The sequence below is a fragment of the Perkinsus marinus genome (genome assembly GCF_000006405.1).
Source record: "Perkinsus marinus ATCC 50983 genomic scaffold scf_1104296944404, whole genome shotgun sequence".
NCBI lineage: Eukaryota > Perkinsozoa > Perkinsida > Perkinsidae > Perkinsus > Perkinsus marinus.
This window is the reverse complement of record NW_003211409.1, coordinates 379154-398989: the sequence shown is the minus strand read 5'-3', so window position 1 is coordinate 398989 and position 19836 is coordinate 379154. Positions and strand designations below refer to the sequence as shown.

General features: G+C 51.0%; 9 protein-coding genes across 9 annotated transcripts; 5 read left to right on the top strand and 4 right to left on the bottom strand.

Moving 5' to 3' along the window:
• Positions 1-777: 777 nt before the first annotated feature.
• Positions 778-1244, top strand: Pmar_PMAR001136 (hypothetical protein; the record flags this gene model as incomplete). Its single annotated transcript, XM_002780497.1, has 4 exons — positions 778-813; positions 864-980; positions 1034-1120; positions 1167-1244. 4 exons carry the CDS (start codon positions 778-780, stop codon positions 1242-1244), a joined length of 318 nt encoding a protein of 105 aa, XP_002780543.1.
• Positions 1245-1612: 368 nt separating this feature from the next.
• Pmar_PMAR001135 (hypothetical protein) lies at positions 1613-2086 on the top strand (the record flags this gene model as incomplete). The annotated part of the gene is made up of 5 exons (XM_002780496.1): positions 1613-1651; positions 1697-1768; positions 1815-1868; positions 1938-1979; positions 2060-2086. The coding sequence occupies 5 exons, from the start codon at positions 1613-1615 to the stop codon at positions 2084-2086; spliced, it is 234 nt and encodes a 77-aa protein (XP_002780542.1).
• Positions 2087-2305: 219 nt separating this feature from the next.
• On the top strand, positions 2306-4534 carry Pmar_PMAR001134 (hypothetical protein; the record flags this gene model as incomplete). Its single annotated transcript, XM_002780495.1, has 9 exons — positions 2306-2427; positions 2468-2567; positions 2616-2797; positions 2842-2948; positions 2998-3275; positions 3320-3419; positions 3463-3642; positions 3690-3869; positions 3915-4534. 9 exons carry the CDS (start codon positions 2306-2308, stop codon positions 4532-4534), a joined length of 1869 nt encoding a protein of 622 aa, XP_002780541.1.
• A 1384-nt stretch (positions 4535-5918) lies between these two features.
• Pmar_PMAR001133 (RNA helicase, putative) lies at positions 5919-8263 on the top strand (the record flags this gene model as incomplete). Its single annotated transcript, XM_002780494.1, has 16 exons — positions 5919-6071; positions 6121-6250; positions 6292-6365; positions 6410-6517; positions 6569-6724; positions 6772-6828; positions 6874-6980; positions 7024-7133; positions 7184-7235; positions 7360-7405; positions 7453-7524; positions 7576-7672; positions 7714-7777; positions 7818-7900; positions 7950-8040; positions 8086-8263. The coding sequence occupies 16 exons, from the start codon at positions 5919-5921 to the stop codon at positions 8261-8263; spliced, it is 1578 nt and encodes a 525-aa protein (XP_002780540.1).
• Positions 8264-8974: 711 nt separating this feature from the next.
• Positions 8975-9931, bottom strand: Pmar_PMAR001132 (hypothetical protein; the record flags this gene model as incomplete). The annotated part of the gene is made up of 6 exons (XM_002780493.1): positions 8975-9053; positions 9098-9306; positions 9349-9415; positions 9512-9555; positions 9601-9757; positions 9807-9931. The coding sequence occupies 6 exons, from the start codon at positions 9929-9931 to the stop codon at positions 8975-8977; spliced, it is 681 nt and encodes a 226-aa protein (XP_002780539.1).
• A 284-nt stretch (positions 9932-10215) lies between these two features.
• Positions 10216-11581, bottom strand: Pmar_PMAR001131 (hypothetical protein; the record flags this gene model as incomplete). Its single annotated transcript, XM_002780492.1, has 2 exons — positions 10216-10353; positions 10400-11581. 2 exons carry the CDS (start codon positions 11579-11581, stop codon positions 10216-10218), a joined length of 1320 nt encoding a protein of 439 aa, XP_002780538.1.
• A 69-nt stretch (positions 11582-11650) lies between these two features.
• Positions 11651-12655, bottom strand: Pmar_PMAR001130 (hypothetical protein). The gene is made up of 7 exons (XM_002780491.1): positions 12530-12655; positions 12402-12481; positions 12273-12360; positions 12151-12230; positions 11928-12105; positions 11800-11877; positions 11651-11753 (listed from the first exon to the last, which is right to left on the bottom strand). The coding sequence occupies exons 1-7, from the start codon at positions 12629-12631 to the stop codon at positions 11661-11663; spliced, it is 699 nt and encodes a 232-aa protein (XP_002780537.1). The 5' UTR covers positions 12632-12655; the 3' UTR covers positions 11651-11660.
• Positions 12656-15998: 3343 nt separating this feature from the next.
• Pmar_PMAR001129 (hypothetical protein) lies at positions 15999-16773 on the top strand (the record flags this gene model as incomplete). Its single annotated transcript, XM_002780490.1, has 4 exons — positions 15999-16114; positions 16356-16448; positions 16495-16621; positions 16666-16773. 4 exons carry the CDS (start codon positions 15999-16001, stop codon positions 16771-16773), a joined length of 444 nt encoding a protein of 147 aa, XP_002780536.1.
• A 1243-nt stretch (positions 16774-18016) lies between these two features.
• Pmar_PMAR001128 (Protein C9orf32, putative) lies at positions 18017-19336 on the bottom strand. Its single transcript, XM_002780489.1, has 9 exons — positions 19178-19336; positions 19039-19130; positions 18896-18990; positions 18779-18849; positions 18638-18731; positions 18511-18588; positions 18393-18456; positions 18134-18295; positions 18017-18088 (listed from the first exon to the last, which is right to left on the bottom strand). Exons 1-9 carry the CDS (start codon positions 19251-19253, stop codon positions 18053-18055), a joined length of 768 nt encoding a protein of 255 aa, XP_002780535.1. The 5' UTR covers positions 19254-19336; the 3' UTR covers positions 18017-18052.
• Positions 19337-19836: the final 500 nt, after the last annotated feature.

The following is a 19836-nucleotide window of genomic DNA, read 5'->3' as shown; positions in this document are numbered from 1 at the left end:
GGGCCTCTGGTGATATAAATCATTTATCGGCTGCTTCCGTTTTGACCAATTTCTGTTGCCGTTTGGGCCACCTAGCTTATATTTTTCGATCATTTTCAGAACTCCTGACCACTTAAGGCCCTTCCTGTCCTTCACCTCAAGTTTAGGACTTCCTTACGAATTCCTCTCCCTTTGTGATACCTAAGTGAGCCATTTTAAGGTTCTACGCCTAGCGTTAGGTCCTAACCTAAAGTTAAGGCCCTCAAATCATCAAGGCCTAGTGTGTCCACAACACTTTCCTAACTAAATAGGTTTGGAGCATTGCATTTGAGAGCGGTACGGCGGAAGTTAGAATACATACCTACTTCATCAAATCACTCTCTGTTGATTCATCCACTCTACTCGGCCAAGTAGTCGGAGAGATGATTGTGTCTCGTCCAACCTGGTGGAGGAGGGGTTATTCTCCGCTTTCCTAACTGCAGAACTGCGCGTTAAACTCTTCCAAAACCACTTGATAATCGGCATGCCTCGCCAATTAGTCCTAGAACCACGCTACGGTGACAGAGTCAATATCACAGGAGGATAGAATCTTCCCGAGTCTATAACGCACTCACGACTCTTGTGAGTCACGAGTGTCCACATATGTCACGGAGGCCTGACTCACGGAGGCCTGTCCAACTTTCCCTTGCCTATGTTAGTTCGTATTAGATCGATAACCAGATTATTTCCGGATTGGCTCTTCGTATTTCCAGCTGTGTCCATCGATACTGTTAGAGTTTTTGTGATTGCTTTTTGATTATGTCTTACTTTGTTCAAGAGCCTTACCAGACAGAAGTCAGCATCTGTTGGATTCCCTCAAACTCTCATCGATCGGCTTTTCCCAGGTAGTGGAGGAGATCCCGGAAGTTACCGAGGAAACGACAGTCATTGACGAAGATCGTCCAACCGACTTGGTCCAGGAAGAGACCACCGTAACTGACGACTATGTTCAACCGAAAGAGGTACCCTGACCCAGGGTCCCTGGGCAAGCATTCCCTTGATGCCGACCTGTCAGGCTCAGGTGGTAGAAGAGGTCCGGGAAGTGCCAGAAACAACTGACAAGGCTGTGGTGATTGATGACGTTTATGAACAAGAACCAGAGGTAGGGTGCTGCAAAGGTTTCGTGTGGTAGTATGACTCTGTTGTAGGTTATAGGAGACGTCCAACCGGTCGCTGGTAGTGATGATGATGTCGTTGTTGATGATGAGACCACCATTATCCAGTAAGGCGGAGAAGTTCCTTTTGTAAATGCCCCACAGATCATTCGTTCACTGCACCGTTATTGCCCTCAGCAGTGTGTCAGCCGTTTCTATGTGTGCGTGACAATACAAATGCAGCTGTTGTGTTGTTGAATGCTCCTGGGTAGTGTGAATGAGCTATATTGTTATTTAATCTAATGTGGTCTAATTGGTCCGTGGCTGATGAGCCTGTGTGCGAAGATTCCCTTGTGTTCTCGAGGTATATCTATTCGGAGACCACGGTGGACTTGTTCTAAGCACTTCGTGAGGATTTCCGTATGGTATTTTGAGTACTACGACGAAGCGTAACGATTCCCGACTGCTACTTTCCCGTAAGTTTGCTGTGTTTTCTGTCCATGACCATCATCATCGACGACGATGACGGCTGTGTTGAGGTCAGGTAAGATGGTGAACTGTAGCACGAACCGTTGTCATGGCAGATCGTGGAAGAGGTCCAGCCCAGGTCGGAGGTCAAAGAGATCATCATCCGTGACCAATTTGGCAATACCGAGGTGAGCGGTCTCAGCCTGGTCGCTGATCCACTGCTGTACTTCTTAGATAATTGAAGAGGAAGTTGTCGCCGAGCCGTCACCAGTGTTCGGTCGGGAGGAAGTAATCATCACCAGAGAGCCAGAAGTGTTATGATGCCGACTTCACAGTTCTGGTCTTTGACGCTGTCAGGTTTACCTGGAGGAAGAACCAACAGTGGTGATTGAGGAAGAGGTGATTGTTGATGATAGTTTTACTACTGAGGTGCGTGCTTGGTCGGATCACGGCTACTAGAGTTGTTCTGTTATCCTTAGATCATCGAAGAGGAGTTCATAATTTGATCGTTTTCCGGCTTCAGTGTCGACGATATTCGCCGAGTCGTCAATTTTCTCATAGGCGCCAATCGTCAGGTTTTCCCATCAGACTATAATCATGTGGAGCTCACTACTGACCAAGGATGGTCTGTGAACCTCTGAGCTTTTTCCTAATCTCGTATCGTATCGAGTTGATTCGCCGGTCCGACTGACCACAGTTTAAGGTCAATCAAAGCCGTTATTTTAATGGAGCACACTGGTCACCCCACCTTCCTTACGCGGCATCCAACTGGGCCGAGACACTCAGGCAGTGGAGCGGTCAGTAGTGGCACAGTACCGAGGCTGTCAACGGAAGAGCTCTTTGCTGCGTAGTTGCGGTCAGCGGTTGCTTATGGGATCTATCATCAGGTACCATGAGTTCATTGTGAAAGCCTGCGAGGTCATCGCCCAGGCCAGGACCAGGGACCTCATGGGTGAACCCGTACCTTGTCGGAAGTTTGCATTGCTGGTGGGGCGAGGCGAACTGGTCATAGGGTTGGTGGAAATGGTCCTAAAGGTACCCGAGAAGTTCGGATGCCGGTCCTACCTTGACGCGTCGGACCTCCTTTTCAAAAATAAGATATCTTACACGTTGGAGGTCAAAAGGGTTGTCCAAGACGAGGATGGACTGGAGGGGAAGGCGACACCACCGAGGCGTCGTCGGAAGAGGCAGCAGCGCAGTGCGATTATGGAACGATGGTCTGCATCGAGGTGGAATCTTTGCTGTGCGCACAGTATCTTAGGTACTTCCATTTTACTCCTATCGACGACGAACCACCAGATGACCGTCGGCCGGAGTCCCTTAGGGTGAAGGACGAGACTATTCTGAGGAGAATGGCCGTGGCCCTCCGTAGACGGCGGGACCATGTTCCACCCGTCGTACTCTGTGTGTCTCTCAGGATCGCTGTATCCCCTGACACGGATACTGCCAGCCTTTACGTATTTTAAGGAGGCTGGTCTGAGCGCTGGTGTGAGTGGTGCGACTACCCCGCGACCAGAGATGCAGCAGAGGGACTGCCCAAGGCATCGGCATCTGGTACAGGAACCAGCACAGAGGGTTGAGGAGATAACTCCTTCAAGCGGTGGGAACCCGGCTAAGCTGCAAGTCTCGTTGTGGCACTATAAGCCAGCATCGGGGGAAGACGATGTCACGATGGTCACACCGGAGCATGACGTGGTGGGTCATGGCCAGCCGCTGGTCCTGGATCGGTCACTGTTCAGCTCACTGCGGAGCCTCGGGACCTGCCCAACTCCCCTGTGGGTGAAATATGTGCCCTCGGCTCGAGCGTTGGGACATTGCGGATCATTCTCCACCGGGAGCGTGAGCCTATCAGTTCCACTACGGGCATCACTTTTATCTTCAGGCGAGATCCATAAGTCAGCATACTGGAAAAAGAAGTGGTCTACGACCCCGAGAAGTATGTCCCCGGCTGGGCCCAGCTCCCGGGCTAGCAGTGGTCCTTCGTCCAGAAGGAGTTCAGACGAGTTTACTTTGCCCCCAGGGCCCCTCTCGGAAACGCCGGGGACTAAGAGCTCGGGCATTGGTATGCGTTCTCTGGCGATGTCCCATTGGGAAGTATCATTGTCCCAGTTATTGACGACGGGTTCTTTGGAGGTGTCGTGGCCTACCCCACGAGCTCGATGACCCCTCGGGTGGAAGGCAGCGGGGTGGCTGGTCTTGGGGACAGTGACATGGAAATGGTCATCGAAGACCAGTTTGGGAATAAGGTCTCACTGCCTGGTGAGATCAGTGGAGATGACGGGATTTCGGGTGGGTCCTGGTCGATGTTGGGACGGCCTCACCGTTTTTACTCAGGTAAAAACGTCACATTGCCTTCGTTGTACAGTCTAATTGTTGGTTCACCGACCAGTATGGCCTTCCTGGAGGATCCATACTGGAGTGCTGATCCCTCCTGGTTACAAGAAGCAGCGGATAAGGTCTGCGCGCGAAGCCCAGATATGGAGAAATGTCTGAAGGACCCACTGCTGAGCCTCCGTGGTGTATGGGCCGGCCATCTGGCCTCAGCGGCCAACTCCCCCGATACGAGTCCGATGCCGAGCGCTTCTCCCTGCCCTTGTTGTGGGTACCTGGACAATGCTGAGTATGAGGCCGATGACTTGGACTGGCCTGACGAGGAAGAGGAACCTGTGATGGGCACTATGTCGACCCAAGAGGGCTATTGGTCTGACGGCTACTGCGAGAGCGAATATTCGGAGGGAGAAATGCCGGATGCGGGAATCGAACCCGGGGTCGATCGACGAGATTCTACAGCACCTCAAGAGAACTGTGCTGCTGGTAGAGGAGCCCCTCTCCCGTTCGGATCAGTGGACTCTATGATGCAGTTTGTACTCGACCGCAATTCCCTAACAGTATCAGCTGGCCTGGTGGTCGACTCGGCTCGTCGGGTCCAACACGACCTGAGACACGCCCATTGATACGTTCGAGTTGTTGCTGCTGTTGTTGTAGTCGCCGTATAGCGCATTTCTGCATCGCTTGTACACTTGCTCATAATTTCCTTATTCATGTTTGCGTACCACTCCTGATTGAGTCCCTTGTTACTTGCGTTAGTTGTCTTCTATACAAATATTCAGGTTTACTCTAGTGGATTTTCCCCTCCTGGGATGGTAGCCCTTTAGCAGTCTCGTAGCCGTATTGAGATCGACGTTCCGGGTTCCGGCCGGTATTGGGTTATGGTGCCCTTCGTACCCGCAGCCTCGGGTACGCGTCCTCCCCTTCAATGGTGCCAACATATGCGGTGGTGCGATGAGCTACAGTATGATGTGGAATGGCCTCCTCCAGGGTCGACGGCCAGGTCCTCTGAAGTGGCCTTGGAAGACTTACTACACTGTCACATTGGAGTTCCCGGCCAAGGGCCGGCGCTGCGTTTCAATGCTTGGTCATCTAGGGCTTGGAGATCTGCCCTCTGGGACCAAGACGAGTATAATTCCGCTTGATGCGATTTCCCTGGCCTCTTCCCAGTAGGCAAGGCGTGTGGTGTAAAACCCGTAGATGTTGTTCCTATTGTACCCCAAACGTGAGGGCCCCAAGTAGGCCTTCTCGGTGTCCGAGTCCATGAGCAACATGCACTGTCTTTCTCGCGATTTTCATCAGGAAGACAAAGGGCCACCTGAGGAGGACGCTAGCCGTCCCTTGGTCGCCGACTTGGACGTCTACATCCTGCGGTGCATTGGATAGTACCAACGTCCCAACTTGGACCTTGTTGGGGGAATCCTGCACCAGTTGGCACCTGATTGAGCTCATTGATGAAAACTTCATGTCGTGCTTGAGTGCATTTGTGTTGTTTTTTTCTGCGGCGTGGCGATGATGGGAAGTGGTTCAAGTAGGACTTCTTGTTGCAATAGGGAGAGTTGCACTCCTGAGTGTCCGCTTAGGCTTGATGTAATGCAGTCGTCAAAGTACGGTGGGCGTATAAAGCTGCTTGGCGATGGGCGAGAAGTGAGTGTCCAGTGCAAGCCCTAGGAGATACCACTGACATACTACATGGACTTAAATGATGTTCACCAGATGGTCGTTGGCTTGGGACAAACACGGAGGATGGTCCCCCTGCATTTAGAGTATAAGAGGATGAAGGACCTGCAAGCGGGTTGAGACTGGACGCCTCAGTAGAGTGCCCTAAGTAGCATGTGCAACGTATGGTTTACGGGTGTGGTACCCAAACCTGCCCCGTGGAGTGCCTCAGTTTCCTGATCATTGCTACACTACTTATTGTAGGCCTTGTCGTATATTCTCGAATTTTCTTTATCAGCATGTGTAACTGCTGATCATCGTTCTTGCGCAGCTCCCATCTCCTCCATAGTGATGCTCTCTACCCTACGACTGACTGCCTCTTGGGCCCCTGTTGCCCTTGGCCGTATCGCCTCGACCCTATCGGCCCGGCCCGTCAGTGACCAAGTCCGTCTTTGCACCTCTGCTGCCGCGATCACTATGAAACGCCCGCCGCCGCCTCCAACAGTAACCGCTACGGCCAACCTGTGGTCCACTGCTACGTCCTGTCTCATAGGCACCTAAAGTCTCACTGCGTACTGAGCCCGCTGTCCACGACCACTGGTCCGATACGCCCAGTAGATCTGATGAGGTTAGGTCGTCTGATGCTTATGAGTTCGACAGCCGCGAAAGGGGACGCGGTGGAGGTAAGGGTTGGCGATAGACATTTTGAGATGCTCCGTCTCAGCCTATTCCCGTGGTAACAGCGTGAGCGACACTGAAGCCTTTGCTGGTAGTGGGCTCCAGCCGATCAACTGGCAGGTGGGCCCTAGTTGTTGGCTGTGACCTTTTTATTGGTCATTCAGGGAGAGGCGCTGACGCCTTTCACTAAAAAGTTTTATAAGGAGCATCCGGAAGTAGCAGCGTTCACTGATGAAGACTGTGCTGCTTTCTTGGCTGAGGCTGATATCACGGTGAGAACATTGGTGATGGCTTCAGGGTCAGGTCCTCGGTGTTGTGGTCAGATACAAGGTTCCCCACCTATTCCTAAACCCATAAGGACGTTCGAGCAGGGTCAGTTCCCTGAGGTGCTCATGAAAGAACTCGACAAGGCCGGTTACACTGAGCCCACGAACATACAGAAGATAGGTTGGCCCGTGGCCCTCTCGGGAAGGGACATGGTGCGCTCCTTCGTATGACAAGGTTGATCGATTATGAAATATTTCAGGTTGGTGTGGCACAGACTGGCAGCGGCAAGACCGTCGCTTTTATGCTCCCGGCCATCGTAGGTTCAGCTTTTGGTCGTTCCTGTATGAAAATCTGTGTGTAGATACACGTAAACGCTCAAGCGCCGTTGAAACACGGTGATGGTCCTGTAGTGTTGGTGTTGGTCCCGACCAGAGAGCTGGCCATGCAAGTCCAGACTGAGGCCACTAGGTAGGCGCCATCCAACATACCCTTGATGCAGTGATAGCCTCAGATTCGGCAAGATGGCTGGCGTTATGAACACAGCTATCTTTGGTGGTGTGCCTCGCTATAACCAAGCCAACGATCTCCGTCGAGGCGTTGAGATCTGTATCGCCACTCCAGGTGTGGTTGGCCCCTCGGCCATCCTAGTGGAGAATTTGCTTCTACTTCAGGACGGCTCCTTGACTTTCTCGAGACTGGTGTGACCAACCTCAAGCGCGTCACGTAAGTTTGTTTTCTGTGTACTACTTGCCTTCATGGCGTTCCTACGGCTTCAGCTATCTCGTGCTGGATGAGGCGGATAGGATGTTGGACATGGGGTTCGAACCCCAATTGTGAGCCAGATTAGGCCCGACCGCCAGACTACTATGTGGAGTGCTACCTGGCCCAAGGAGGTCGGCTAGGTGCCCAGTTCAAGTGGGTTCAAGTCCGTTATGGATAGGTGCAATCGTTGGCGAGGGACTTCTGTCGTGAGGAGCCTATAAGGCTCACTGTTGGCAACACGCAGTTGCAGGTGGGAGCTTGGTCGATGTAAGGGTGGTCGAATGCTGTCTGGGGCTCTCAGGCTAATCCTGATGTGAAGCAAAGGGTCGAGGTGGTCCCTGAGATGGACAAGAGACAGATGTTTTTCGACTGGATCAAGGAAACGTCGGCGACTCTTTGTGATGGGATTCGTCCTATTGCTACTGTAGGTATCCTAAAGGGAGTCGCATTATAGTATTCACTGAGACTAAGAAGGGCGCAGATGCTTTGACCAGGGAGATGAGGTGAACCGGGATAGGCTTGGCCCTCGTGAGCTCTTTGTAGGTACAACAACTTCAACGCAGCGTCTATTCATGGCGATAAGGAACAACGTGAGAGGGATAGGATACTGAACGACTTCAAGACTGGTGAGTCGCCTTTCCCAAGGTTGTTTTTCACGAGTGTCATCTCTTTTAGGTCGCTGTAATGTATTGGTGGCGACCGATGTTGCTCAGCGTGGACTTGATATTAAGAACGTTGAGTGGGTGGTCAACTACGACATGCCTAAGTGAGTCTCCATACAGTTGGTCATATCATCTCTGAGTTGGTTAAGGACCATCGAAGACTATGTCCATCGGATCGGCCGTACAGGAAGGGCCGGCGCTGTAGGCAATTCACTCACATTCATAACTAACGACACTCACACCCCTGATAGAGTGAGGATGGCCAAGGACATCGTCAAATGCATGGAAGACGTCAAACAGGTGATCATACGAGCCTTTACCATCTAGTCTCATCCTCGTTCCATCCCAGACACCCCCACAATCGCTGTATGACATGGCGTCCATACGTATTGCATCAGTCAGGGGATCCGGTGGTGGGAGTTTCCGGGGAGGCTTCCGTGGTGGCCGAAGATGAGACTAGTGATGGTGTTGTGGGTAACTTTTCTGTCGGTTTCAGAGACATTTTCATCGTTTCCGTCTTTCACTGTTTTCACTGTTGCTATTCAAACCATAGGCGAATCGTAATCATGCATAACCGTTTCATGAAGATACCGCCACAATGGGCCTTGGGTTGTCAGTAGCGGGACCGTTACAGCGGCTGGATGACTCTCTAACCCCGATAAATCTGTGTAACTCGTCAAACCTCACGGATATAGCGCACTTAGCAATGCTAAGTTAGCATATCTATAAATTGACGAGTTGAGACTAACAAGCCCGCCTCAATAGCGTGGTTCGAATCCTAGGCTGGTGGAGTTGCTCGGTCGGTCAATTGAGATGTTTAGCCTCAGTAGACAAAGCGGAACGATGGGTGGGAGCTCAAGGTTCCCAGACGGAGCGAAGAGAGGGCCTGCCTAGAATTGGCTTCCCAATTGGATGTATCACTTTTCAAATGTCCACTTTGAAGGCAACACAACAATTCTGTATATGTCTAGTCAAGGAAACTGAGGGATGTTCAACTCAGCAACTTCAGGCAGCACCGTGCGCATAAACGTGTCCATACTATTCAGCTGTTGAATAGCTCGCACCGTCTGTAGCATACGTGGGGGCGTAAAACAGCTTCGGATTCAAGTCGACAGCTCTGCAGCACACCACATCAAAATCAATCGAGCGACTTCCACGTACCTCTGCAAAAGATCCTCCGCCTCCTGGTTGCGCATCCGCGATAGATCATCCCATGCCTCACACATAATGATCCCACCGAGGTTCGCCAGAGCATAGCTATTCATAGGGTCCAGCTCAACAGCTAAACGCAGAAGTCGTTCTTCCTCGGACTGCGACCGTGCAAAAAGAGCAAGCCCATTGACCGCATACGAATTCTTCGGATTGGCGGCCTACAACCAACTCGCGCGATAGACCTTCAGCAACTTTCTCACGTGGGCTTCCTCATACAAGGCCTTGGCTCTCTGCCTATCTCGAGTAGCGTACATGACGTCGGCCAACCTCGTAATGAAGGTTACATCTGTGGGAAGCAGTTCTCATACCGGCTATAGTCCATCGCACAAACCTCGAAAAATCGATAGTGCCCGATTATAGCACTTGATGGCTGCCTCAAAGTCTCGTTCCTCATATGCTACCACTCCCTGATGAATTCAGAATTGCCGTTAAGTCGTTCCCGGCCTACTCACCTTAGAAGCCTCGAAGGACGCATGGAAAAGCTCTCTAGCAGACACACTGTGGATCTGCGTGGTGGATGGTACGACCCGACAAGTTCGGAGGCGAATGTCGGTCCAGGCCAGCTCAGAATCATAGACTCTATACAACTTACTGGAAGTGAGACCGAACCTGTCAGAGGAGCCGATGCGCCCATGGCAAGTGAGATGTGCTGACCTACGCAGCCAACGAGGGCACCGAGAGAAACTGCATGATGTAGCTCTGGAGGACCTCTACCTGAAGGACTCTGTCTACAGCAGACGATGAGCTGATGGCATCAGAGGTGGTGGGAGATGCCGCGCCCATCCTATTGGATAACAGAAATGGATAGGGGCCAACAGAGGGACCACAGCACTGGGAGCGGATTTCACACGAACACAGCAACTGCATTCGAATAAGAATCAGATGTAATAACCCAAGTTGTAACGAATGGGCCACCACTCGAGCAAGCCCGCTGTCAAGCAAATGAACCTTGAAAATAGTGAGCACAACGACCGCCGAGTCGAGAACTTCTACTCGAAGGTCGGCGTCAAGACAGAGGGCGCATGAGCATGTCACATACTGCTACGACCAACCATCGTAAACCAAACCTAAACCTTGGCGAAACGTATAGGTCTTTCAGCCAAGTTCTTGGCGGCACGCGCCATCATCTGACGCGTTTTCACATCATCAGGATTGGCCTCAGCCCACCGCATATGCAGCATCCATATACTCTTAATAACATGAACCTATCGAAGACCTCAATGAAGTGGAGGAGCTCCTAACGACATTTACCTGGCCAGGGTCTTTGTTCACAACCTCCTGTCCCTGCTGGGTCCACGTGGTCCAATCGGCCTCTAGTTGGGCTTCCTCCTGCTCGCCCTGAATCCACCCTTTGACGTCTTTAGCACCGGGAAGCCCTCGTTGAGCAAACGCCGCCATATAGGCCCGGAACCAGGAGTCCACAGCAGACCTTGCCGTATCGACATTGGCTCTGCCCAAATGGGGTATCAGCCTTGCCAGCGCGTAGAGGGAGGTCCAACCGTGGAGGACGAAGAACTCATTATCAGAGTAGTATAGCGCAGCAGCGGCCAACGGGATGAGTTGATCGGATACGGCACGCTGTAGTCGGTCGAAATCTTGAGGCCAATCTACCCTTTGCTTCAACAAGACACTGCGAAGCTCTGGTTTAGTGAGGAAGTCCGCTCGAGTAGTCCCATTGGGTAGTGGTAGCATCTCCGAGATCGCCGCAGTGAAGTTGAAGAGGACATCAACAGGGGAGGCACTCGAGACAGGGGCGACCATTGAAGCTTCCTCAGGATCTGCATCCCGCATAGTTCTAACGTGGAGGTAGGCCAAGCCCTCGGCCAGCAACAGACCGTTCTCCGCCTCCAACGCTACGCCCGTGAGAATAAGAGGATGGAATGCCGCGCCCCCAAGGCCTCTACTAACACGGGGGAAATGAGTGCGGACCACATCATCTACACTGGCGGCTTGCCTTACTTCCGAGTCGAAATACTTCAGAAAAGAGCCGTAGTGTTCCCTCTTGTTATTGATGTACTTCTCAACGTCACTAACGTTCGTTATCGACACATCCGGTGGAACTGCAGGGTCGAGGCGTTCTTGATACCTCATAAAGTCGTCAATGGTCTTGTTGCTGCCGGCCCCGGATCGCGAGAGGGAAATTGAGAGATAGGGCGAGTGATCCGAGAAGTAGCCATGGTACTCTATATTGTGCCGTCTGCCGTAGCTACAGAGGTCCCCAACAAGACTAGATACAGCTGTGACCGGTAAGAGGGTGTTGGGCTCAGTCGCCTCTACCGAGTTCCCAGCGACCAGGCATTTGAGAGCATAGAGGACCGCGAAGACGGCTACTATGATGACAAAGCCAATGACGATGTTCCGAAGACGCCTCTTAGGTTGACGTGAGGGGTTAATGAGAGGCAAGGAGAGCTCAGAAGGGTCGGAGCGCGGCATGTCCGATGGCCAACAGCTGGCATGGTCCCATGGGGGTTATTGAAATACCAACTAGATACTATATGTGTTGTAGAAACATTCATCGCATATGTCTCTGCCGCTCAGCACTTGTCATCGTCGTCAACATTTTCACAACATCCTCTACACGAACACCCCGGCCCTTCACTGCGACCTGAGTCCAAGCAGCTCTTCACCGTCTGATAAGCCACCAACAGTACCTCGCCTTCCTCAGGCTCGCTCTTGGTCGCTGATGGTGCCGTTGGTCGTATTGGCACTGAGCTCTCCTCGACAGCATCCTGGGAAACCAATAGCATATCCCAACCCACTAGGCTCTTCCTTGACCTACTATAGTGTTGCTAATGACCTTATCCATCGCTCTGTTGTACAGGTCTATTTTCCTCTCCATCTTCTGCCGTTTTACCTCAGGTGCCTCCTCATCACTTTTGGCCCTCTCAGCCTCCCGAGCTTTCCGTTTACTCACATTACTCGAAATTGTAGTCTCCCCTGTAGGCCCGGCTTTATACCTTTCCAATACATTCTCACCAAAGACCGACACGTATGATTGCTACTCAGCTCTCCCTGGCAACTTCAGCATCTCGGGCACTGCAGCCGGGCTCATGTAGATATGCGACCCCGGCGCTACACCCAACTGAAATAGATGGTCAACAGCAAAAAACTGCCGTCATTTTACCAAGTAGAAGTCCCTATGCATAGCAGTTTGAATTTGCTTCAACGTAGTTATGAGATTGCTCATCTTCTGTAGGAGTGCCTCCCAGTATCTGCCAGCGTCATCGAAACAGTACACACCGTGCCGTTTTACGCCTGTTTCTGCAGCGTCGACGGCTCGGTCTGCTGTGGTGCCCCACTGTCCCCTTCAATGTCGAAGCCGGCGCCGGAAATCTGAGCTGGGGAGTCTTCATCGGACCATGCTTCCCTTAGCCTGACTACTCGTGTGATTGATAATAAGTCCATCCTGAGAAGCTGGTCACGGAAAGTATTGAGCTTTTTCTGCAGCATACGGAGATGTGCCAAATACTCTCGGGAGTCCATCACGTTATGGTATGAAAATGGTAAATAAAGCAAACTATTATGAAAACACTTGAAGACGACGGCCCCTGCGAAGAGAAACCAGTTCCTATAGTGAAAAGTGGTGCTTTATCTTTGTTGTTAGTGATACGTATCACATCCTGTCAATGCCTGCAGTACCTAAATATCATCAACTCAACAGATCACAAGAGAACAGCAAACAACAACAATATGAACATGTTTAAGACAACGTGTTCAACACAAACAGAGTCACATCGTGCCATTCAGTGTGTAGCCCTTCAGATAAGATGGCCAGCCACAGGCCACAGCGTGTATGAGTACTATGGCCTTACGTTCCTTCAACAAGCCCGACTCCTCCTTGTCCCATGTCAAGCCGAATTCCCTAGCTTTCTGCGGATAGAGGTAACTGATCGTCCGACCATACTCCTGGAGTTGTAGTGTTCCTGAGGCCTGGAATTCGTATTGGTCGGAGGAAGCGCTTATCCGCTGGAGTGCTTCGACGTCGAAAGACGCTTGCCTGAAATGCTAAGTGAACAAATGCTGGGAAGTAAGGTCACCTTCTGGGAATGATTCCTTTATTGTTTTGGTACAGTAGGAAGATCCGAAACCTTTCACTACTCTTAACGAAAGTAAGATCGACCCTCAGGCAAGGCTTTCCCTGAAGTGTAAGAAGTGTGGTAAAACTGGAGAGCACCGGGGTAGTTAAGGCTACTTGTTCGCTGAGTGTGAATATCTGATAACGAGACCATATGCTGTTCTTCTGAGAGCACTTTCCTGTGGTCGGTAAGGGACTTTTTTCTGCGACAAGTAAACCTTGTGCGTTGTTATGAAGACCATAAGCCACCAAAAGCGGCGCATAAACTTCCGGCTCCTTTCGGTAGAGCTCCAATATTCGGCTGTACGACCCTTCTGCCCCAGCTGGCCGTTGGGTCGGATGCTCAGCAAAGTACGTGGCCCACTTGTTCATCGTAGTTGCAACGTCGGTACTCGATGAGAGCCTTGGAAGTCGCTGAGCGATGTCGCCCAGATAAACGTAATGTGTAACGGTTTGATACTCTGCGGACCCTTCCAGAGAATTCCTGAGCACGACGAAGATAAGGGGTGAACCCATCGGAGCATAAGCTCACTCGGTTGTTAAGATAGAAGCATAATCTGGTTCAAGGTACCCCGACTGTTTGCCGACGCCCACTGATGCTCCTACCTACACAAGAGTTCGATGCTAGAGGCTCAGGGGCACATACTAAACTGGCTATAGTCAATGCTTGGGAATCCTCCAAGATCCTGTTGGCGAAGTCATTTTCGTCGAATGTCCAACTGCTATTTCCAATGTGAGTTGGCCAACCCCAGAGGGAGGAAGCAAGGAGATTCTGAGAGGGCGCAGTAGAAGGGAACGATGTGAGCTGCCGGTGGGACCTGTTTAGAAAATTTCTTCACCTTGGAGTCGCCGAGTCCACGCCTAGCAATGGTCACCACAACAGGGAATGCCAATAGACGATGGAACATGGAAGAAGAGAAAAGCCCAGCACTCTACGACGACTAGGTCTATGCAAGCCAGAACCATAAAGCTCAAGTTCGTCGGTATGTGCCGTTAGTGGCAGGGCCACTACCGCTCACGGAAGCATTTGAGTTGCTACTTACGGAGAAGGCCAAGTCATGGAAGACTTCGATTCATAGTGTCGCCTATCTGAGGACCTACTCCTCATAGTAGTTTACGAGGGTAGGACCGGAGACTTCGTCGCAGAGCCGAGTAGCTTAGGAACTGTCTCTTGAGCAAGAGACGGTAAGGATTGGGAGACGTGTAGATCTCGCTCGCCCATGAATTCAAAGGCACGTAAATACAAAAATGTGCACGGTTGAATGTTGGTATGATGTGGGTATTGCAACGACGCTCAAGAGTTGAATATGGGGTTCGAATAGCGCGATCTGAGACAGAGGTTCCAACGCGGGTCAGCGGAAAAGAGAGCAGACATGGGATGAAATGGACCAGCTAGAATGACTGTCGGCACCATCGCGCAAGTATCGACTACGCTCGACTAAGTGTCTCGAGTGAGATATGCCGAAATCAGGTGGAATACGCCTTAGGGTCATTCGTACAGTAGCGTCAGAATAGGCGGCGTTTGCATTGTCGCGAGCATGTGGGAGTGCTGTTGCACGAGGACCTCTCAACTCGATGAATAAATGATACGAGACGCTACGCTATGAGATTCAAACTTGACGGTGACGAGTTCGGAAGGCGCTACATCGAGGCCTAGAGAAGGGAGGGAGGCTATTCATGGTGGTTGATAATAGTGAATCTCAGTGAGAGCTGCACAGGGAACGTGTGTAGAATATGAGCGTGAACGCAGACTCATAAGGAAAGGGCGCGAGTGTAGGTTTTTCCGGAGACACCTGCACACAATCTGCGATCCTTGGCTCAATGTATAACAAACTATACTGCTGTGTTTATCATGCCTCCTAAGACCAAGGCCGATCGCGAGTGCGTCGGCGAGAGCCAATCCTTGCCGAACTTTTATGCCCACATGAGCGCCGTGTGTATTTTCTCCTCGATGGTCAGCTTTCTTGCCAGAAGAGCTCTCGAGTTGGTGAATACCAGGGTTTAATTTTTCATTACAACCTTAGTGTATAATATGGACGTACTGAAAGGACCGTATGATAACAATGAAATGAATTTGCATGTTCATGGATCTAGTTTGTTACCGAGAACACGGGCGCAGATCGTACCAAAAAGCTGGAGCCATGTAAGGAAACCACAATCACTGTCACGATCTATGCGGAAGACCTCAGGAGATCGTAGACGCCCTTTACTCGAGGTGTCATGGGATAAGCGATGACTGCAGGAAAGGTTGCTGGAGGCATATCAAAGTGAACTCACTACGGAAAGACCACACCAGGACATTTTTTCTCAGTCCGTTGGGACAAACTCTGAGCACACCCTGTCTGGTAAGATACAACTCTGAGGACGTCACATGGGAATTCAGGTGCGAGGAACTACAAACAAGAGCGGCTTGAAAACGCTAAAAATAAAGTTGAAAGTAATTCTCTTCTAATCGCATTTCGCAAGTTTCGTTCTGGTCAGTTGATCGAGACTGCTGTCGGACATGTCGTCGTTGCGTTGAATATGAACAGGAACTTCGCCATAAAAACCTCAAAGTGAGCCATCCACAATCCACCACAGGCTCGTATACATTTCTAGTAGGCCGAAGTCAAGCAAGAAAGCGATAGACGGAAACATGGGAGCACCATCATGGGTCGCCTCGAGGAAGTGAGAGAAAGCGCCTTCATCGGTGAGGAGTAACAACGACAATCTGAACCACGACTATAACGCTCAGCTCGACGACCTTCATATAACCCCCATATTGCCACGTCTCCCATGATGCGTTCATGCGCAGCATTCGCTCTCCTTGCCCCGGCAGTATTCTCTTCAAGTAAAGACATTGCCGGCATGAGAATCGTCATGGCATTTATCAGACGTTCGGGTGACAGAAAGTGAACTCCTTATTGCGAGTGCTGTGAAACTGCATTACGTGATTCGAGGAATAAATCGACAAATTGCCAAGAGACGGCATCTTCTCATTGGCGTAACACCACGGGTGGATCCGTCCAGGTTCGAAATTGTCCTCCCCAGGTCGCCCCTCCGCTGGTGGTCAAGTCAGACCACTCGGATGTAGTTGACCAAGACCGGGGAAAGTACATCGCTGCAAGTGTGGGCTTCATCTGCTCCGTTCAGGCTTTGGTACGTGTCCTACGCTGACTTTTGTCATATGCTCTACACGAGCGGTGTTAATTGGATGACTATGGAACAGATGAAGGGCGCATTCAGGTGGGGATAGAGGTAACTTATCAGGTTCTCGAAGTGGTACGTTCAGAGGCGTCGATTTGAACCAATCGGGCGGCCTCCATCTCACCGAGTTAGCACAAGCCATCGCTGCCACTGACCATGATTGCAAGCAACTCTTGAATGGTACCATCCCCCCTGAGGAGTTTCTAGAGAGCGTAAGCTATACTAAAGATGGCTTTCTCTATGTGTTTCATGTAAGGTCCTTGCAGCGAGCGAGACGGTGTCAACTACGCCTCGTCGAAGTGCGTACGAGTCACATCCTGTCACGCTGGTAGAGCAGATCGAATCACTCAGAAAGCACAATTGACATTTACTCAAACTAAGCTGATGTATCCCATGTGCTTACGCATTTTAACAGAACGTCTTTGCCCGATATTGTTTGGTGGAGTCTTACTTTTAGAGGAGTATGCGAACCACTAGTTTGAATGCTTGTGTGTGGGCTATGCTGGAGGACTCGCTCCTACGATCTAATGACCTTGTACATGCTTACTGTCCATCTGTGTACCAGAAAGCATCGCATGGTGCATTTTCGAGACTCTCATGGCGTATCGGATAATCGGAGTGCGTCGGACTCGATCTCCTCTGATAAGCAACTTCGAGTTTTCGAGCTTCACCGTGAAGCTTGTTTCGGTCGTTGGACACATCCCCGCGGTGAAGAGTGGATCCTGTCGGGAGGGAATGAGGTGGTCTGGTCTTCTCCTTCTGTGCGTTCTGCAGCGTTTCGAACTAACTGAATAATACGAGTTAACAAGTTAACACAAGTTGAATATCGATACGAAGGGCGTGTCACACCGTGCGCACTGGTAGTACGCGTGTGTATCATCCGTGGTGCGACCACTATCCTTGTTCAGCGTGCGTAGCGAAACGGCTCGTGCGAGCGTACATCATCACGACATTACGAAGGCAGCCGGCGCATGCCGTGCTTGACTTATTTCATCCCAGCCCACTACTCCCGGGAGCAAGCATCGGTCGGTCGACCGGCGACCCGCGCGGCGCCGATAAAGGCGCCCGTCGGACTGACTCGATGCTTCGAGGGCTGGAAGCCGCAGACATCTCCTGCCTTCCAGCCCACCAGACCCACGCGCCCAGGAGTGGAATATTTAACGCAACAAAGAGCTCATCAAGTGGCTAGCACATCGGCACCAAGTCTAACCAAACGGCGACGACGTTGGACTTTAACCTGACACACGCCGTGAAGCTATTTTGTTCTTGTCGAGGAGTTTGTCTTCAAGTCTCGGAATTTAAAAGACGAGCTGTCCCAACGGTTTCATGCCCTCTCCCAGAGAGAAGCCTCGTGTCGAGTGGTTGAAATATGTGCGCCTTATTGTCCAGTTTCAGAAAAGACGTAGTTCCCGATGAACATAATTTCGAGTCTGGAAAGTGGTTTAGCTTTGACAGCAGTGACACTTGAGTTTCCAAAGCGCGTGGTATTTCTGGATGCTTCCATCGACTGAAGTCTGGCAGTATGGAATTAGTTGTTCGTCAATTTCCACAGGACTTATGGGTGGGTCTTTACGTCATTACTAGCAACTCAAACCAGTAGAGTGTACAGAGAAACAGGATGTGAACGTTGCTTGAATAGCTCTTCATCGCAAGCAGTACATTTTCACCGGGAAGAGATCCTAATCAGTAGAACACTCAGAGAAGCAATTCACCCCACACCTTACGTCTGGCCAGTGAGGTTGTATCATTTCCAGCACTAAGCTCAGCCCTGCTCGTGCGAACAACGTCTTGTACTGGGAGTCCGTGCGAGTGATGGAGTTGTCGTCTTTATCGACCACGAACTTACCCTCAATAACCACATTCTCCTTCACGACTACTACGCCGCCCTAAAACAGATCATAACTGTCACAAGGACTGTTAACAAATAATAGAGGCGAACACTGCAGAACTCTAGAGCGTCTGGAGTGAAGCAACCCCCCTGACCTTGGGAGCTAAGGCAGCCTTGCAACGCTTGAGATACGCTACGAGGTCCTCATCGGTGAGATACCTAACAGGAAGCAAACCCAGTGCGCTTTCATCATAGCTCTCATCAACGAGCTACAGGAGACACCATTGGTTCCATATCATATCATAACGACCAAGCTCTGGGTTGAAGTCTTGAACACCCATTTGCAAGAACCTATCCAAAGGGCGTTCACGACTGTGTGAATGGGGAGCTCCTAGCGCACCTCTCCACATGGCAAGGTGCAGTGGCGGCAGGACTGAGAGTCTTCCTGGCCGTATCAAGGAGGTTAGCACAAGGTTCGACGAGATCTATCGTTTCTGAAACGGCAACATCAGCGCCACATACATCAATGACAGTTCCTCACGGAATCGCTGTGTCAAGACTTCCCGACTGACTCGCCCGATTCCAGCACCGCAGTCCACCACAGTGCGGAACCTGGAAAATCACTCAGTGAATTAGAAGTGCTCAAAAGTTGGTATACATCGGGGGGTTGGGGACTTTTCTCTCTATCGTATCGAGGAACTTGAGAGAGCCCATCACGTCTGTTGGCGACAGCCCTTCAAAGCCTTGGAGGACCTATTAAATTGAGATGCCAGCCTACGTACTCGCAAGCAATAGCCTCACCCCGTCATCGGAAGAAGGCTGATTCTCCCAATAGGACACTGCCTTACCGTACCACTCATCAGAGCCAGCAGAAAGCTTCTCGCTCCACATATCTGTCAATGAGTTCACTTTCCAGGTTGAGAAAAAAACAGTCGGTTACCTTGTAGACTGCTGAATTTGCGACCATCAGTGTCTTGCCCTCCCTCTAACATAACGTTATTGCTATTGTTATTCATTTTCGAACTTCTGGCGTATAGTACACGGCTCAATAGACGACTCGACACGCGAGTGAATTGGAAGGAGAACAATAAGTGTCTTCAGACTGCGAAAAGAATACCAAGGCAAAGAAGATGCATATCACACAGAAACGCCACACACCAAGCACAGTCCCCGGGTAGTAACCTTGGAAGAGATGACGCCCGTCCGAGACGAGTCATCCTAGACTTGAAACACGGTCAGACCCGCCTCAAAGAGAACGAACCCGAACGCAAGCGGCCGATAGGCTGAAATTAGTATCACCACGTCAAGTTGAATCTCGCGATTAAGGAGATGGCACACGTTTGGACAGCATATTGCCGTTACGGTCTCGCTTTCCAAAATGAACAGAAACACCGTCCATAATTTCATACAGCAACTTGCGAACATCCTCGATGTAATCCAAGGCAGACAGCTCGAGGCCTCGACCATTGAGAGCCTACGGAAAATGCTCTCCAATTTAGTGATGTGTTCTCACCTGTGCGTAGATGTCCATTGTCGTATCGATCGCCGTCCGAACACCCGTACCGAGGATGACCCCGAGGGCCTCAGAGACTCGTATCG

Coding starts and splice junctions, on each gene's coding strand:
- Pmar_PMAR001128 (XM_002780489.1), bottom strand. CDS start 19,253: ATGAATAACAATAGCAATAACGTTATGTTAGAGGGAGGGCAAGACACT. Junction 18,589..18,637: donor GCACCTTGCCATGTGGAGAG/GTGCGCTAGGAG, acceptor CCCTTTGGATAG/GTTCTTGCAAATGGGTGTTC. Junction 18,296..18,392: donor AGGCTGCCTTAGCTCCCAAG/GTCAGGGGGGTT, acceptor GATCTGTTTTAG/GGCGGCGTAGTAGTCGTGAA.
- Pmar_PMAR001130 (XM_002780491.1), bottom strand. CDS start 12,631: ATGGACTCCCGAGAGTATTTGGCACATCTCCGTATGCTGCAGAAAAAG. Junction 12,231..12,272: donor TGCATAGGGACTTCTACTTG/GTAAAATGACGG, acceptor CATCTATTTCAG/TTGGGTGTAGCGCCGGGGTC. Junction 11,754..11,799: donor GCGAGCCTGAGGAAGGCGAG/GTACTGTTGGTG, acceptor GCTTGGACTCAG/GTCGCAGTGAAGGGCCGGGG.